Raw genomic sequence first — 13,731 nt, 5'->3', positions numbered from 1 at the left:
TTGTATGTTTACCTGTTTGTAAACTGGATGAGCTCCACTTCATCCGTGCAGCTTAACAGCAGGTCCTTTTTCTCCAGCAGGATTGCGGCACAGATGAAGAGTTCAAAGGTGTAATCGATATTGGCAGACGGCAACTCCGGCCTAATCTGGCCTTCTACAGTTTCAGAAGAAAAAAAACCCCACAGTTGTAGAACAGCGGGGAGACGCCTTAAATGTCAGTCAGCTTTTTAAATAAATACTGTTGCTAATTATTTGTTTTAAAAAGATTACAGATTTGCTGAAAATTAGAGGCTTTTTAATTGCCAAGCTGCTTTTTCTTTTAAAATCGCTACTGCCGCCGTCAGACTTCAGGAAGGCATAGAAAGTTAGTGGAATGGGCAAACAGGCGGCAGATGTAATTTAACGTGAGTAACTGTGCGGTAATATATTTTTGGAGGAAAAACAAGGAATGGGACTCAATGGAACAGCACTGAAGGGTGTAAATGAACATGGTGATCCAAGTTTTCAAATACATAATTCCCTGAAATTGGGAGTACAGGTAAATAAAGCCATCAAAAGTACAAGGGTAAAGAAATAATGAAGAATTTATACAAAAGCATTGTTTAAGCCACAGTTAGAGCACTGCGTGCAGATTTGGGTACTCCATTGGAGAAAGGATCTTAAAGCCATAGAGAACAGACTCGCCAGTGATATGCCGGAAGTGGGAAACTGAAGTTATGAAGTAAGGGGTTTGAGGTTCTGGAACTATTTCCACTGGAGTAGAGAAGGTTAAGAGGAGATTCAATAGAGATAGTTTTCATACACTGTATTGAGAAAGACTGTTTCCTTCGGTTGGGAAGTGACAAGTGGTCATGAATTTAAAATTGGCACTAAATTCGGCCTGAGTCTGCAAAAGAGCTGGCGCTTTGAGATGGTTTGGCACAGGTAGTGATTGAGGCAGAGACATTGCAATGGGATTAGTTCAGATTGTTCTTGCGAAGAGCCAGCACAGACACAATGGGCTGAATGGCCTCCTTCTGCGCTGTAAACATCTATGTAGTCCAATTAAACAATACTAATCCTTTAAAAGAGCTGAGCACAATATTACTATTTCCTGTACAAAGAACTATAGAATCCAACTTAAAATCAGGTCGTTTTGTGCATCAATTTTTTTACGCAGCAAGTTATGATGATCTGGAATGCGCTGCCTGAAAGGGCGGTGGAAGCACAGATTCAAGAGTAACTTTCAGGAGGGAATTAGATGCATATTGAAAAGTTAAAATTTGCAGGGCTATGGGGAAAGAGCAGGGGGGAGTGTGACTAATTGGATAGCTCTTTCAAAGAGCCGGCACAGGCACGATGGGCCAAACGGCCCCCTTCTGTGCTGTGTGATTCTATAAGGCGTTCCCCCATGTTTTACTCCTGCACTCCTACCTGCTCTCCCATATCCTTTCATTTTTTTTTCAAGCCAATTCCTTTTAAAAGAACTAATGGATTCCAATAACTTTTTGTGGCAGAGAATTTCACTACCTGTATAGAATCATAGAATAATACAGCACAGGAGGCCGCCATTCGGCCCTTCGTGCTCGTGTCGGCTCTTTGCAAATTTTTCCCCTTCAAGTATTTATCCAATTCCCTTCTGAAAGTTAGTATTGAATCTGTTTCCACCGCCCTTTCAGGCAGTGCATTCCAGATCACAACATCTCGCTGCATAAAAAAATATTCCCTCATGGAGTACTGCGTTCAGTTTTGGGCAATACACTTCAGGAAGAAAATATTGGGCTTGGAGGGAGTGCACTGCAGATTCACTAGAATGATACCGTGGTTTAGAGGGTTAAATTATGTTGCATAATCTTATATTTAATTGAGCAAAGATGATTAAGGAGTGATCAGATCAAAGTGTTTAAAACGTTAAGGATTTGATAAGGTGGATTACAGAGAAACTATTTCTTCTGATGGGGCAATCCAGAACAAGAGGACATATTCTAAAAATTAGAGCCAGGCTGTTGGAGTGAAATCAGGAAGCACTTTTTCGCACATAGGTAGTAGAAATCTGGAATTCTCGCCCCAAAAGGCTGTGAATGCTGGAGGGCAACTGTAGTTTTTAAAGACGGAGATCGATAGATAGGTAACGATATCAAGGGATATGGAGCTAAAGCGGGTAAGTGGAGTTGAGGTGCAGATCAGCCATGAATCAATTGAATGGCAGAGGAAGCTTGAGGGGCTGAATGGTGTACTCCTGTTCCTATGTTCTTGAACCGCAAGCACTATAATTAATCATAAATCATACTTCATTCCTTACTAATTAAAAGTGGCTTTGTGGTTTGAGGCCAATGTCTTGCACCAGTTTATACAAGACCTGCATGGAACTGGATCTAAGCGAACAGATGATGCAGTCCTCTACTAAAACAACAGCACATCCTGGTATCTGACAACACTCTGCGGGTGAAATTCTTGACCCAGGAAAACTTCTATATCTGATAGTATCCTCCAGCATAAATACCAGTTAGCTAATTTACAAGGAAATTAAGAAATCCGAAATAACAAATTTGGCAAGGGAGCTAGGGATGGTATTCCGCCTTGAAGCACGGGCTTAAATTGAATTGGGAGAAGGCGTTGGATTTTTTTTTAGTAGTATACTGCAGCTTGTGTCAATTCATTGTGAAAACTGCACTGCTTTCATGTGATGCCTGCACTGTAACAGCAGTGTTAACATGATACCGTTTAACAAAACCAATGGTGTAATCACTTCACGGAGTTACCCACCCAATGAGTTCAATAACGCATTTTTGGAAAATGTTTCAACTTTCCTTTCGCATTTAAAACTATACTTAACTTCTCCTTCAAATACAAGCTACAAACCACTAGCGGAGAGAATTACTGAAACATCAGAGTTTAGACAAAAGAGGTTGTATGTCTAATGGCCAATCGCACTGGGACAGAAATGGATCCATTCCAGATAATGCTTTTCTTTTTAGTTCGCTTTTGTACGAACAGAACTTTCCCCAGTCATAATTATGTGTATTGCACTGAACACAAAAGCTGCAATACACGGTCAGCTGTGGCTCAGTGGGTAGCACTCTCACCTCTGAGTCAGAAGGTCATGGGTTCAAGTCCCACTCCAGAGACTTGAGCATGTCTTGACATCTGACAACATTCTGGGGGTGAAATTCTTGACACAAAAATCTAGGCTGACACTCCAGTGCAATGCTGAGGGAGTCTTTTGGATGAGGCGTTAAACTGAGGCCCTGTTTTCCCTCTCAGGTGGACGTAAAACATCTCATGGCACTATTTCGAAGAGGAGCACGGGAGTTATCTCCGGTGTCCTGGCCAATATTTATCCCTTAATCAACATCACTAAAACAGATGATCTGGTCATTATCACATTGCTGTTTGTGGGAGTTTGCTGTGCGCAAATTGACTACCGTGTTTCCTACATTACAACAGTGGCTACACTTCAAAAAGTACTTCATTGCCTGTAAAGCATCCCGAGATCGTGAAAGGCGCTATAAAAATGCAAGGCTTTCTTTAAGTTTTTTTCAAGTGATGTAAACCCAGACCCGGCCTCCAGAATTACTGGTGTAAACCATGTCCTACACTCATTGGTACAACGTACTGCCCAACAAAGTCATTCCGTTTTCCACTTCTCCTCTGAAGTTACTGATTCATAATGCTATTCGATTTCATAGGGGACAGACACCTTCTGGTCCCATAGCCAAGTGGCCATTCTTCATGTGTGAGCCTGAACAGTGAGCGTTGTTTGATTGTGCTTAGCATCACAAGTACTTATGATCCTTTGCTTATCTGGTGTCAATACCTGCGCACACATCAGTTGGGATCACTGGGTGGTGATCAGTAGCAGGAATCCTGGCTAATTTTCATTTCCTTGTCAAGAGGGCAATGACACCAATTGCAGCTGCCCTATCGCAAGCTTGGAACTCCACTGTAGATGGTTCTTCTGTTCCCAGAGAGCAGTGAGCCTCTGGAATACATTGCCAGCTGGTGTGCTGGGTGCTGACTCTCTGCCTTCAAGAGGGAGCTGGACCGGAGATCACATCATATAGAAGGCAAGAGTCTTTATAGAGAGCACTTGGTCCGTGTGATCTCCTGCACTGGTTTCAATCGCCTGAGGGGGTCGGAGAGGAATTTTCCAGAGTATTTATCCCCTTGTTGGTCCTGGGATTTTCTCTTTTTTGCCTCTCTGGGGGAAGGGGGGGGGGGGGGCAAGGAAGGATGTGTTTAGACATGATGCTCTGGCCATCATCGTGTGGGGCAGGCTTGTTAGACCAGCTGGTCTTTTCCTGCCCATCGTATGTTCCTATTGTAATGGACCTACTAGGGAACCAGGAACAGATGGATAAAAATAACATTAGTAGTACACAGTGTGATAGAGTGCGATGTTAGTATTTAACAGTTGACAAACAAGCAGAAGGTTATTAGTCAAACACAAAGGCAATCTGGACTATTTGGCAGCTCACTGACACAATCAAGGTGGTGTTTGATTTCACCGGGTACTCACCTTCCCTCTGGAAATGAGACATTCGCTCCGAGTCACGCGCCCTTTCTGCCTCCAGTGAGTTTAACTCGAGGTGGTGACTGCTGAGGATCTCGAACAGACGGATTGCATCGCTATGCTCAAACTCCCGCTGAAATCCCAGGAGCAGCCACCTGTCAACAGGGAAAGGAAGGCAGTCCCAGAGGGACCACGAGTGGAACAGGCGGTTATCCCACTTTTATTCAAAACCATAATTAAAAAGAATTTTACAGCACAGAAACAGATCATTCGGCCCAACTGGTCTAGGCTGGTGTTTATGCTCCACACATGCGCCTCTCTGTGTCCTTTGAATGTTCAACCACAACAGTGAAAGTTCTTCAATGGATTGACAGTTGTTATTAACCTCCCCCAGAGCACATTAAACAAATGGGCTGGTTGAAGTACTCTGTCATAGTGCACAGCAGTCAAACATACACTTAGATCTGCAAGTCAAACTCAGGCAGAAGGTTTATTATACATGTTAGGGAAATGGAAAGATAAGGTAAACAGAGGGTCTGCTCCCACTGTATTTTACAATGTTGTCTGAATTTTTTAATAGAAAGAACTTTGCTTTGAGGGCATGGGTTTTGATCTTACATCAAATACCTATTTTTTGTGGCACTTTAGGATATGAGGATAGCAATTATGTTCTTAGATGACTGCTCAAAATGCTCATGTTAAATTACTCTGATTTTTTGGAATGGAGTCAAACTCCTATTACCTAAAACCCAGATCATTCCTCTGATCTGGAATGTGCTGCCTAAAAGGGTGGTGGAAGCAGATTCAATAGTAACTTTCAAAAGGGAATTGAATATATACTTGAAAAGGTAAAATTTGCAGGGCTCTGGGGAAAGAGGTGAGTGGGACTAATTGGATAGGGTCTTTCAAAGGAGCCAGCACAGGAATGTTGGGCTGAATGGCCTCCTTCTGTGCTGTATGATAACTAACCTGAACCTTATTTCTAGCTGGACTGCCATGCAACAGGGATGCTTATTATGAAAGCAGAGCCCAGTTCTCAGTTGACCAAACCCAACCCCACCCCCGACGCAACTGCACAAATTCTCTCATCACCGTGGCAATACAGGTACATAGGTATGCAGTGATCAGTGCATGCATGGAATTAAAAACACTGAACGTGTAGGAAGTCACTGGAAGAGCTACAAATAGATCTCGATACAGGAAACTTTGAGATATCCAGCACTGACATGTTGCCGATCTATCAAAACTGCCGGACATACAAAGTTAATGTTGAAGCATACGGAGGTTTTCATCTCCGTATCTGACAACAAACACTGTTGCTTAGCAACAGCTTCTAAAGAGTCGGCTGCAGATGCAAGCGTCTCTAGCTGAAGCTGTTGCTATAGCTTGCAGTGCCTTGCAGTGCCTGACTGGGGAAAAAAAAGAACGAGAACTAAAAATACTTATAGAAAACGGCTCCTGATTTTTGCCGTTAGATCGAGTATTCCGGACATACAACCTCCGGATAAACTAAAGTTTCCTGTATATAAATGCACCACTCAACTGAACTTGTGTTTTGAAGACTGATTGGAGCATTGGGAAGTGGGTACCATAAATGAGGTGCAATTGCTGAGTGCCCCGAGACATAAAGAATTGCTTCAAATCATCCCAATAACAAAATAAATCTCGTCTCAGTTTGAATTTCAGGTTCAAAACCAATAAATAATACATAGCTGTTAAAATTTATTGAAAGTTCGGAATGTGAAGGTACTACTGTCAATAAAAAATATCCAACCTTCGATGGGTAATTTAGCATTGGGACGGGAATTTCCTTGGAGCCACTCCACTGTTGTAACATCACCGCAACAAGTTTTCTCTCGCTCTTCCAGCGAAGTTATGGTGGGAACAGGAACAGCTCCAAAGAAAGATTATTTCAACAAATAGGAGGAATATCAAAGTAGTGCGGAATCTGGTCTAAGGATCTAAATCAGACCTTGGGACCGTGTCGCCAGGTTATTTTCTCCTATGGGTTAACGTCAATATCCTACTTGTATAGGGAGGCTGAACAAAAGATGATGAAGGTGGTGGTAATGGTGTACTACATAGAATATTATAGCACAGACACAGGCCAGTCAGCCCCAACTGGTCCATGCCGGTGTTTATACTTCACACGAGCCTCCTTCCCACTCTACTTCATCTCGCCCTATCGACATATCCTCTATTCCTTTCTCCCTCATGTACTTATCTAGCTTCCCCTTAAATGTATCTATACTATTCGCCTCAACCACACCATGTGGTAGCAAGTTTCATATTCTAACCAATCTCTGGGTAAAGAAGTTTCTTCTAAATTCCTTATTGGATTTATTAGTGACTATCTTATGTTGAAGCCCTCTAGTTTTGGACTTTCCACACGTGGAAACATCTTCTCTACGTCTACTCTGTCAAAGCCCTTCATAATCTTAAAAGACCTCCATCAGGTAACCCCTCAAGTCTTCTCGTTTATAAAGAAGAGAGCCTCAGGCTCTTCAATCTTTCCTGATAGGTATAACCTCTCAGTTCTAGTATCATCCTCCACAGGCTCTACCAATTTCACTCTCAAAAGTTACTTAACTGCTGAAAGGGTGAACATTGAAACAGGAGGCGGCCATTCAGTCCCTCAAGCCTGTTCCGCCATTCAATTAGGTCATGGCTGATCTGTATCTTAACTCCATTCTCCCGCCTTGGTTCTGTAGCCCTTAATACCCTTTGCCTAACAAAAAATTACCAATCTCAGTTTTGAAATTTTCATTTGACCCCCAGCCTCAACAGCTTTTTGGGGGGGCGCGGGGGGAGAGAGTTCCAGATTTCCACCACCCTTTGTGTGAAGAAGTGCTTCCTGACATCATCCCGGAACGGCCTGGCTCTAATTTCAAGGTTATGCCCCCTTGTTCTGGACTCCCCCCACCAGAGGAAAGAGTTTCTCTCTATCTACCCTCTCAAATCCTTCAATCATCTTAAAAACCTCAATTACATCACCCCTTAATAATCAAATAAAAGTTCCAAGAAGATAACACTTTCCAGACTCTTGAATTTTCCCGACAACAGCCAATATTATGCCACCTCTCTGAATGGTGTTGTGACATTAAGACTCGATTGGTGCTGAATGAGGGGCAACTTTGCTGAGAGCTGATGGCCCCCTTAGGAGTCAGTTTGATTGGGGCTGAATTTTATTTTGCACCTTGTGGAGAAAGAAGATTTTCTTGTCAAAATAAAAAGAAGAAAGTGCTGGAAACCCAAAATCAAACCCAGAATCTGCTGGAAAAATAGGCAGCAGGAGATCTGTCAGGATCTGTAAAGAGAAAAGAGGTGGTGATGATCAGCTATTGTTACCTTACCTGTGACAGAAGGTGAGGCCGTTCAAATCATCCCTCAGGAGGTGAGCGTGAAGCTGCGAGTCCAGTTCCTTCAGGAGCTGCTCCTCGAGTCCTGGACACACGAAGTACTTTGTAGTCAATTATCGCAAACAAACTTAAAACTGAAAGGTAGTGATCAAAATCAGGTCTTAGCTCATTAATGAAAGTCCTTCATTGAGACAGGCTATGTTAAAGGATGCATAGTAACAGGAGGCCATTCAATTAGATCATGACTGATCTGTATCTTAACACCATCTACCTGCTTTGGTTCCGTAACCCTTAACGACCTTGCCTAACAAAAATCTATCGATCTCAGTTTTGAAATTTTCAACTGACCCCCAGCCTCAACAGCTGTTTTTTTTTGGCGGGGGGGGGGTTGAGAGAGAGTTCCAGATTTCCACTCCCCTTTGTGCGAAGCAGTGCTTCCTGACATTACCCCCTGAATTGCCTAGCTCTAATGTTAAGGTTATGCCTACCTGGACTTCCCGCACCAAAATGTAGCAACACACTGGCGTTACCAAAACAAAACCCAGAATAAAACAATCCTGACAATGGACCAGCAAACAAAATGTACAATCTCTTTTCCACCCCACCCCCAACCCAACCACACACAATTTTCTTCCCGCCTTCTCATGATTTATCCAAGGTTATGGTGCCACAGGCGCCAACTGTGCCTCACTACCATGCTTAACTGACCATCCTTCACATGGGATCCCAGACAACGAGACCCCGATTTTAATTGGGGGGGGGGTTGAGGATATGTTGCGCGCAAGCCCCAAAGCGGGCGGCACAGCTGGGGAGTCCAAACATGGACTTTTCAATAAACGTTCCCACCAAAATCCGGCCATGAAGATCTGATAAAATTAATTAAAATGGTGCAGTGATACTCCAAGGAAAACAAAAGGAACTTCTCTGGCACGGTCTCACAGATTACATAGACTGATATAGACTCACATAAAATCTACAGCACAGAAACAGGCCATACGGCCCAACTGGTCCATGCCGGTGTTTATGTTCCACACAAGCCTCCTCCCACCCCTCTTCATCTCACCCTGTCAACATATCCTTCTATTCCTTTCTCCCTCATGTGTTTATCTAGCTTCCCCTTAAATGTATCTGTGCTATTCGCCTCAACTACTCCCTGTGGTAGCGAGTTCCACATTCTCACCACTCTCTGGGTAAAGAAGTTTCTCCTGAGTTCCCTATTGGATTTATTAGTGACTATCTTATATTTATGGCCCCTAGTTCTGGTCTCTCCCACAAGTGGAAACATTTTCTCCACGTCTGCGCTATCGAAACCCTTCATAATGTAAGACCTCTATCAGGTCACCTCTCAGTCTCTCTGTTTTCTAGAGAAATAAATATAGAATACAGTTTAACATTTATGACTGATCCTTCTTTCTTCACCCCACCCCCCTCCCTCCCTCCACAGCCTCAGGCAGAGAACTGAAAAGTTAATTCCTATTGGACTCCCGCTGCATCGTTTAATTTTCTTTAATAGGACCTGTTCTCTCTCCATTGGAGAAATTTGTTTCATCTCGTTATTGCTCTTTAAAAACATCCCCCACGATTCATTCAGATCAATGTCTGGTGGACCAACAGCTTAATGGTTAACAGCACTGGTTTGAAACATAGACAGCTAGAAGTTTGGAATCCTGGAACTGAACCACATTCCAATCTATTCGCCACATTTAACTAGGTCTCGGTATAGTCATTAATAGGAACAGGTCACAAACATGAATCATTTCAATTCCATCAGGTCCTCATTTCTACAATTGAGAGTATAGTTAGAGCTATATATACACACCGTTGTATCACGCTTATGCCACACAGTGCAGCCAGTCTCTGGATTCTGGCCTCTTGCACATTCCCAATTTTCATCGCTCCACTTTTGGCGGCTGAACCTTCAGCTGCCTGGGCCCTAAGCACATGGTCAACTGCCCATTAACAGGCCCCAGTGCCCACACGAGGGCAGCACTTTGTGCGTGCACACTGGCCAGTTACAGACAGCTGTGTATGCACTGAAATGCCAATGTGGAGGGAGTGAATGTTTAAGGTGATGGATGGGGTGCCAATCAAGCGGGCTGCATTATCCTGGATGGTGTTAGGCTTCTTGTGTTGTTGGAGCTGCACTCATCCAGGCAAGTGGAGAATATTCCATCACACTCCTTACTTGTGCCTTGTAGATGGTGGAAAGTCTTTGGGGAGTCAAAGGTGAGAATACCTAGCATCTGACCCGCTCTTGTTGTCACAGTATTTATGTGGCTGGTCCAATTAAGTTTCTGGTCAATGGTGACTCCCAGGATGTTGATGGTGGGAAATTTGGCGATGGTAATGCCGTTGAATGTCAAAGGGCGGTGGTTAGACTCTCGCTTGTTGGAGATAGTCATTGCCTGGCACTTGTGTGGCGCGAATGTTACCTGCCACTTATCAGCCCAAGCTTGAACATCGTCCAGGTCTTGTGGCATGCGGGTATGGACTGCTTCATTATCTGAGAAGTTGTGAATGACACTGAACACTGTGCAGTTATCAGCGAACATCCCCATTTCTGACCTTATGTTGGAGGGAAGGTCATTGATGAAGCAGCTGAAGATGGTTGGGCCTAGGACACTGCCCTGAGAAACTCCTGCAGCGATGTCCTGGGGTTTGAGATGATTGACCTTCAATCACCACAGCCAAGTTGCAAGGAGGCTAGCAGTCAACATTAGGAGTAAAACAAGGGACCAAAAAAGCTAACTGAAGTTCATCAGGGCATGATTTGGCTTGTCCTGCCAGGATTGTGTCCTCCAATGCTGACCCCACCAGAGTTTGCGAGGTCAGTGTGAAGGGATTTAATTTGTATGGGCTAGGTGGCCATTAGCAATGCATCTCTGACACCTTCTGGCCAGACACTGGGGAGGGGGAATGAGGAGTGTGACTGGTCTAGCGTCCCTGACCCTGGCCATGTTTCCCTAGAAATTTTTTTAATGAAACTACGTTGGCTTTCTTTGGAGTTCCAGGCTGGTTCCCTGGCCCAGTACCCACCAATGGGGCATACCTTCGCCTATTGAGTGTACTGGCCTCCAGAGATATGTCAGCTCCCGACTAGGCCAAAGCACTGGGAATTCTTGCCATAGGGAGTCCCTGCCCCTGACTGCATTGACTTTGTAAGTGGGATGACAGAAGTTAGGCTTCTTACAAGACACGTTGGAAGCAGCAGAGACCTGCCATAACCAAGCCTCAACCTGTTGCCTGGGCCGCCAATAGTCTCCCATATGAATTACGCTGGAAACCACGTGGACTTTTGTGACATATGTGCATACATAGCGGTCAGTTGTGGCTCAATGGGTAGCACACGCGTCCGAGTCAGAAGGTTGCAGGTTCAAATCCCACTTCAGAAACTTGAGCAAATATTTATCAAAACCCTTCATAATTTTGAACGCCTGTATTAAATCTCTCCTTAACCTTTTCTGCTCCAAGGAGAACAATCCCAGCTTTTCCAGTCTCTCCACATAACTGAAGTCCCTCAACCTTGGTACCATTTTGGTAAATCTCCTCTGCACCCTCTCCAAGGTCTTGATGTTCATTAGTTTTACAGTCTTGATGAACAAGGGCATTGCCTTGAGACAGAGATAACTAACAGCGATAAAAACACAGTATTAAACACCACAACCTGGCATGACATGGGTGTTGGACAGGAGATGGCAGCAAAGTCTGTAAACATTGAAACTGCAGCATTACACGCACAAAACCTACCCACAGATTAAAAAGAAAGCATATGCTAACACGAAGACATTGCGTAATTGAAAAAAAAATGGTAACAGGATGAGACACTTCAGTTACATGGAGAAACTGGATTGTTCTCCTTAGAGCAAAGAAGGTTCAGGGGAGATTTAATAGAGGTGTTCAAAATTAAGAAGGGTTTTGATAAGAGTAAATAAGGAGAATCACTGGTGGGAGGGTTGGTAACCAGAGAACACAGATTTAAGATAATTGGCAAAAGAACCAGACTGGAGATGGGGAGAAATTTTCTTTACACGGCGAGTTTTTATGATCTGGAATGCACTGCCTAAAAGGGTGGTGGAAGCAGATTCAATAACAACTTTCAAAAGGGAATTGGATAAATACTTGAAAAGGAAAAAAAAATAGCAAGGCCATGGGGAAAGAGCAGGGGGGAGTGGGACTAATTGGGTCACTCTTTCAAAGACACAGGCACGATGGGCTGAATGGCCTCCTTCTGTTGCAAGATTCTATGCCTTTCAGGTCTTCCCAGGGCACAATCTATTCTCCAACCACGCGCGTGCACTAACTACCTGTTTGCAGGCCTCCACCATTACTGCTTCGGAGCTGACCCTTCAGAGGCGGGGAGGGGTGGGGCATGTGAGCAGCCCATGGTGATTGACCCTTCTGCTTTTCCCCTCTATGAGAATGTGCCTGACCTCTGATCCGCCACCCCCCCCCTTCCAATGACAACATGGCTAAGAAGCAGCCATAGTGTAAGGAGACCTGCAGACTCCAGCACTCAGTGCACCGTGCACACATGCTGCTAACGTAAAATTCATGAGAGCAACTGCAGATTGAGTCACTTTTCAAACGGCGCTGGTTATAAGCCAAAAGTTAAACTTCACAAATGTTTAGAAAGAACAGGAGAATAACGTAAAAAAAACTTTAGTTTTCACATCTTTGTGCTCCTTTTTTAATGATTTATTGAAAATAGTAAAGCAGCTCCCTGCATCCGTGATTCCTTTAATATGTTCAACAGCACAAGGGAAGTTCACCATTGGTGAACACCTCATCTAAATTTCATGGCAAAAACTGAGATCAAAATGCCTTATGCTGGATGGGCAGGGGCCCAATTATTAACATTTAAATAAGGGAGGCATGTCATACAGCGAACAGTCTGTCATTTACATAGAATTACATAGAATGTACGGCACAGAAACAGGCCATTCGGCTCAACTGGTCTACGCCGGCGTTTATGCTGCACACAAGCCTCCCCCCACCCCTCTCACCCTACCAGCATATCCTTCTATTCCTTTTCTCCTTCATATGCTCATTTAGCTTTCCCTGAAATGTATCTATGCTATTCACCTCAACCACTCCCTGTGGTAACAGGTTCCACATTCTAACCACTCTCTGGATAAAGAAGTTTCTCCTGAATTCCATATTAGATTTATTAATGACTACCTTATATTTACAGGCCCCAGTTTTGGAAGGGAAAACATCTTCTCTATGTTTACCCTATCAAACCCCTTCATAATTTTGAAGACCTCCATCAGGTCACTTCTCAGCCTTCTCTTTTCTAGAGAAAAGAGCCCCAGCAATGCTTGTGTTGAGTGTGGCTAAGGGTCTCGGGGTGAGACTTCAAATTTAAACGAGCAAAGTGGCATGGAGAAAATGGCATAGGTGAGACCACTATTGCTGGGAGGGTGGTACACTAAATTCCATTCCCTTGCCTCCCCACCTCAGATCGGTAACAGAAGTGCAGCACAAGTGTCGCCTGCACCTGTCTGAAATGACGCCGGGAAGTACAAAGAACAGACAGGAAGATGATTCGAGTTGCCCCTCACACCTGGGACCAGAGAAAACTCAGCCACTTACATGTAGAAAGTATATCCGGCATTCCCAAATTTACAGGGATTCTCATTTCACAACAATCCTGCGAGCTCAGGTATGGCCAGAAAACTGTAAATTCCACCCGTGTATAAGAATTGTCTCCAAAATTTCTCAAGTCCAATTTTGAAAAACAGCCACTGGGACTATCCAAAAAGCTATCGTGCAGCTTGGACTGGTGTTGAGGGGACCATGGTAGGTCTGGAATTTAGGAGAGGGAGTGAGTGAGGGGGGGGGGGGCCCCCCCACCCCCCGAGAGCGCCCGCGGGGGTGGAG

The 13,731-nt window shown here is 44.1% G+C and overlaps 2 protein-coding genes across 5 annotated transcripts in view; one reads left to right on the top strand and one right to left on the bottom strand.

Moving 5' to 3' along the window:
* LOC147124739 (cell surface hyaluronidase-like) overlaps window positions 1-253 on the top strand; it is a 79,577-nt gene extending 79,324 nt beyond the window's left edge. The window contains exon 17 of the mRNA XM_085992398.1: window positions 81-253. Coding sequence (XP_085848524.1) covers window positions 81-114 — 34 coding nt within the window. The 3' untranslated portion in view covers window positions 115-253. The remainder of the gene's footprint in view (window positions 1-80) is intronic.
* LOC147124738 (TBC1 domain family member 15) overlaps window positions 1-13,731 on the bottom strand; it is a 100,045-nt gene that overhangs the window by 34,441 nt on the left and 51,873 nt on the right. For 2 of the 4 annotated variants that reach the window (XM_085992457.1, XM_085992463.1), the window contains 3 exons: window positions 7,846-7,936; window positions 4,499-4,647; window positions 13-154 (listed from right to left, as the gene is read on the bottom strand). In XM_085992457.1, coding sequence (XP_085848583.1) covers window positions 13-154; window positions 4,499-4,647; window positions 7,846-7,936 — 382 coding nt within the window. The remainder of the gene's footprint in view (window positions 1-12; window positions 155-4,498; window positions 4,648-7,845; window positions 7,937-13,731) is intronic. The other 2 variants (XM_085992469.1, XM_085992478.1) reach the window with 1 other exon arrangement.

This window comes from Somniosus microcephalus, chromosome 1 (genome assembly GCF_052327205.1).
Source record: "Somniosus microcephalus isolate GS21.2 chromosome 1, FLI_Smic_1.0, whole genome shotgun sequence".
NCBI lineage: Eukaryota > Metazoa > Chordata > Chondrichthyes > Squaliformes > Somniosidae > Somniosus > Somniosus microcephalus.
The sequence above is the reverse complement of the archived record's forward strand: the minus strand, read 5'-3'. Positions and strand labels throughout refer to the sequence as shown.